The sequence below is a fragment of the Apium graveolens genome, chromosome 5 (assembly GCF_009905375.1).
Source record: "Apium graveolens cultivar Ventura chromosome 5, ASM990537v1, whole genome shotgun sequence".
Classification (NCBI taxonomy): Eukaryota; Viridiplantae; Streptophyta; class Magnoliopsida; order Apiales; family Apiaceae; genus Apium; species Apium graveolens.
The window spans coordinates 174,726,187-174,731,183 of record NC_133651.1 but is presented as its reverse complement, the minus strand read 5'-3'; the positions used below and the strand labels follow the sequence as shown (position 1 = coordinate 174,731,183).

At 34.7% G+C, this 4,997-nt stretch overlaps 1 protein-coding gene across 1 annotated transcript; it reads right to left on the bottom strand.

The window, feature by feature from the left end:
* Positions 1 to 1,388: 1,388 nt before the first annotated feature.
* Positions 1,389 to 4,037, bottom strand: LOC141724629 (aldehyde dehydrogenase family 2 member C4-like). The gene is made up of 9 exons (XM_074526840.1): positions 3,822 to 4,037; positions 3,473 to 3,615; positions 2,966 to 3,349; positions 2,779 to 2,868; positions 2,524 to 2,697; positions 2,273 to 2,410; positions 1,983 to 2,120; positions 1,832 to 1,893; positions 1,389 to 1,740 (listed from the first exon to the last, which is right to left on the bottom strand). Exons 1-9 carry the CDS (start codon positions 3,922 to 3,924, stop codon positions 1,467 to 1,469), a joined length of 1,506 nt encoding a protein of 501 aa, XP_074382941.1. The 5' UTR covers positions 3,925 to 4,037; the 3' UTR covers positions 1,389 to 1,466.
* Positions 4,038 to 4,997: the final 960 nt, after the last annotated feature.

Here is a 4,997-nt window from a genome sequence, read left to right as displayed (position 1 = left end):
TGAAAGTCTTATTGCGTGGGTGTCACAAAAGCAGAGGTGTGTGGCGTTATCTTCATCCTGAAGCAGAATTCATGGCCGCAACTGCAGCAGCTTGTCAGAGTATTTGGTTGAAAAGTGTACTAAGTCCAGTCACCGATGATTTTGTTGGTCCAGTTGTATTATATATAGATAACAGGTCTGCGATTGATCTTGGAAAGAACTCGGTTTCCCATGGTCGGTGCAAACATATAGACATAAGGTATCATTTCATTCATGAATATATCGAGCGTGGGGAAATCATTGTTAAACATGTTTCCAGTGATCGATAGCGTGCAAACATAATGACCAAAGCACTAGCGACACAGACATTTGAGTCCATGAGGAAGCTGCTGTGAGTTAAGCTGATTGCAGACTAAAGTTTAAGATTAAGGGGGAGTTTTGTTGGGCTTTTAATCTTAAACTTAGTTGGGCTTTTATTTTAGTTTGGATTATGTTTTATTATTAGTATCACTTTGTAGCAGCATTTGATTAAGTCAATAAGTCTAGAGATTGTTTAGGATCTGGTGAGAAATTGTTGGACGTAGTTGAGTGCAAGTAGGAGAGTAGTGGTTGGTTATTTCCTATTTTCTAGTATTCGTTTTAAGTGGCATTTCTATATATCAGAAGTTGTAATTTTTTCAGAAAAGTAAGAAAAGAGTTTAGCTGCACCTGTACTTGCATTTTTATCAGCTTTCATACTTGTTTTATTAGTATTAAACATATACCGTTTACTTATTAACAACAATAGTATCCGCTCCTCCTCTATAAGGATCATAGGTAGTTTAAGTCAGACCAGATATAGGTCAGTTGAGTTGCAATAAGAGTATATTGTATTGGACTTATTTAAATAATTAGTGGTGTAATGATTGAGTAGCCTAATTCATACTTAAATCTGGAAAAGATCTTGGTAAGGGGTCGTGATTATGTAATGTTATGAGTTTGGTTGTATTATATTTATGTTTTATTATTGTTCGTGACGTCAGCTCTTGACCCCGAGATTGAGGCGGTTACAGAGAGAGCGACGGAGGGCGATTCAGAAAGCGAAGATGGAGAAGAAAATGAGTTAGGCGGAGTTAGCTAAACAGATAAATGAGAGGACTCAGGTTGTTGAGGAATATGAGAATGGAAAGGCTGTGCCTAATCAGCTTGTGTTGGGGAAGATGGAGAAAGTGCTTGCTGTCAAGCTCACAGGCAACCAACCTAAATCATAAGTAAATTATTGCTGTCTTAATTATACACTAGTTGTGAATTAGGTTCCGAAACTGGGGGTTGCTAGTGCTATATCACGGGGTTTAAGTATGGTAAAAAAATAATTTGTAATAGCACTGTTGGGTTTTTATTCTACATAATATATTTGTGATAAATAAACAAGTGCTAATCCATAAGTAATTATTAGTAGGCGGGGATTGAGTCCGAGTACAAGAGAATTTAGTAATAAACTTTAAAGATCACAGCCATGGAGAATTAATAATGGGAGTTACAACAGCTTTAACTTGAAGATACTTGTCCATGGCTTCCATCCCAAGCTCTCTCCCAAATCCACTCATTTTATATCCTCCATATGGACAATCAGGACTAAAAGCTACGTAACAGTTTATCCATATCACACCAGCTCGGATTGATCTTGAGACAGTGTTGGCGATATTCAAGTCCTTGGTCACAATCCCTGCTGCTAGTCCATATCGAGTTGCATTAGCTCTCTTGATTGCCTCCTCGGTTGTCCTGAAAGGGTATACACACAGTTCAAGCTAACTGCACTCGGTTGCAGTAATTCATGCCTAGAATATTGTAATACTTGGAAATGTTTACTTACTTGAACTTCATGACTGATAAGACAGGACCAAAAATTTCATCCTTTGCGATCAGCATGTGGTCCTACACAAGACAAGGCAAGTTCGTCAGATATGTTTAGGCAGATTATTGGCTTCTGCGAAGACTGGAGATTACAGTTTCAAGAATTCCACCTCAACGTCTGTGAAAATTGTTGGCTCAATATAGTATCCCTTGTCTCCAGAAGTCTTGCCACCGGTTAGTAGATTAGCCCCTTCTCTTTTGCCATGCTCAATGTATGTTAGGATTTTCTTATACTGGTTCTTATCGACCTGCCCAATAATATCACATGACTGTTCTTGATAAAAATAAATTCATTCTCAATTTTTCAAAGTATGAAGTATTGTCTGTTTTATTTTTTCCCTTTGATTCTTGAACTAGAAAATTATACTTTCAGCCTAAATGCCTAAAAATTTGTTCTTACTTGTGGTCCATGACGCGTAGAAGGATCGAAAGGGTCTCCAATGACCCAGTTTTTAGCTTTCTCTGCCAGTTTCTTGACAACTCTATCATGAATACCTTCCTGAACAAAGATACGAGAGCTAGCTACACAGATTTCTCCCTGATAAAAACGATAGTAATTAAGGATAGTAGGAGCTGTAATGAATAGAAATCACTGACAATCTAGCACATCACAAGTCTAAACAGATAACTAGTTCCAGTACTTCATCATACCTTGTTATATAAACCTCCAAAAAGAGCCAAATCTGCTGCAGTATCCACATCAGCATCATCAAAGATTAAGAGCGGGGACTTTCCTCCTAACTCTAAAGATACAGATTTCAAATTGCTTAAAGCTGCAGCTTGCATTACTAGTCTGCCTACTTCAGTTGAACCTGTAAAATCAACCTAAAATGATAAAAGAGATTAGTAACTTATACATTTTACAAATAAATTCACAAAATAAGCAATGATAAAATTTATAATTACTTTGTCGATGTCCATATGAGAGCATATGGCCGCACCAGCTGTTGGGCCAAATCCAGTTACAACATTGAGTACTCCATCAGGAATACCAGCCTATGCGAAAGTGGCATTCCAAATGGTACTTTAAATTCCAAACATCAATAGATGAAAAAAAAATGAAAAAAAAAATTGTGTAAAGACTTGAAGATACCAGCTTGGCTAAGTGTGCAAAGTAAAGAGCAGAAAGTGGCGTCTGCTCAGCAGGTTTAACAATCATGGTGCATCCAGCAGCTAAAGCTGGGCTAACTTTGTAGAAAAACATGATGCTAGGGAAATTCCATGGAATAATAATTCCAGCAACTCCAATTGGTTCACGCAAAGTATACGCTTGGAATTCCCTAGACATTTTCAAAGTGTTCCCGTGAACTTTATCTGCTGCGCCAGCATAGTAACGCAAAGTGTTGACAGCAGAAGGAATTTCCAATGCCTTGCCAAAACCGAATAATTTGCCAGCATCAATTGTATCCAATGCCGCTAATTCTTCTACATTCTCTTCAATCAAGTCCGCAAATTTCATCATTATCCTTCCCCTCTCCTAATCAAAAGATCAATTACATAATAGCAATTCAGATGTCCAAATTACTCTATAATAAATTCCTGAATCAAATACATGTCTGTTCATCAGATTGCATTGACCCTATCAAAAAAATTCACCTACACAAGCTGGTAAGCGGGGCCAGGGACCATGATCAAAGGCCTCACGAGCAGCCTTGACAGCTAAATCAATATCTTCTTTGTCACCTTCAGCAATTCTAGTTATTACTTCTTCTGTTCTTGGATCTATGGTCTCGAATGTCTTGCCTGTTAATTTCATTTCCGAACAAGAGTTGAGATAAATAAATGGGATTTTGAAAAACACTGTCTAAGTAGTAAATATATGGTGCATCATGCATGTATTACATATTTGGGGGCAGTGGCAGTGTGATGTCGAATATATATACAAGTAATATTTGCAGTATGCAATAATGAATGTTAAAGTGTAAACCAAGGTAGAAGGAAAAGAAAACCTGAAACAGAGTCGACAAAATTTCCATTGATGAAGAGCTTTGTGAACTTAATTTGAGGAATTTTGAATGAGGTTTGTGGTTTTCCATTGCTCTCAACTGCCATTGCTCTGTTTTACTATATTTCTAAAGAGGGATAAGCTTAAGCTCTGTGATTACAGACACAGATAATGTACAAATATTTATATGAGGTTGATGGTGTGTAGCACCTCCAGCCGCCCGCCCTCTTTGTCTTTTTCGCATAAAGATGCTTAAGATAGGCTCACCCCTTGGAAAATATGATGCTTATGTACCTTATTTTGTTGGCATGTGACTCCTATGTTCTCTTGTTTTCTAATTGACCTCCTCTGTTTTTTTCACAAAACATTATGCCAAGTACAATTACTTACTTTTAAATGTGTTGGTACTTAAATTGTAGTAAAAATTTTATTGTCCCCATTTAATCTTTAATTTAATATATTTTATAATTTACATACAATGACTATTTTATTATTTAATAGTTGATAACCCGTGCGAAACACGGACCGACATGAAAATATTAATATTAAATAATGATTATAGAAATTAATTCTAAATTATAATTAAAATATTTAATAAATAAAATTGTACTATTATTACAATTTTTCTTTTGAAATGATATGTAGTTTTCATTAACTCACATTTTATTATAATAACAAACTTAAGCTTATTATGTCTCCGTTGTCCGAAAAAAATAACTAATATCTTACAATGAATATTGACCGATAATTTAACTAAATATTAAATCAATATTACTACGTAATTGCATATTAGATTTCTTATTGTTAGTTGAATGTATATATATATAATTTGTGATTGCTTATTTTTTTTCTAATAAAATATTTTTATGTATATATAAATTTGCATTTGGTGCTAAAATAGAATTTTATAGGTATGAATCTAGAAATTACAATCTATATACGATTTCATTTATATAAAAATAATATAAATATGTGGTATATAAGAATCAAAAAACGGGTAAAATATTACATATAGAATTATAAGTCATATGAGAATTAAAAAAGAATATTAATCATATATTTAGAGTTGTAGTAAGATTTAAAAATTGATGAAACCAAAAGTTGGTGAAATCGAAAAGCGGTGAAACCAAAGTACCTTAAAAGATGGTTTCTCTTATTAATAACAACTAGCTTAAATCCC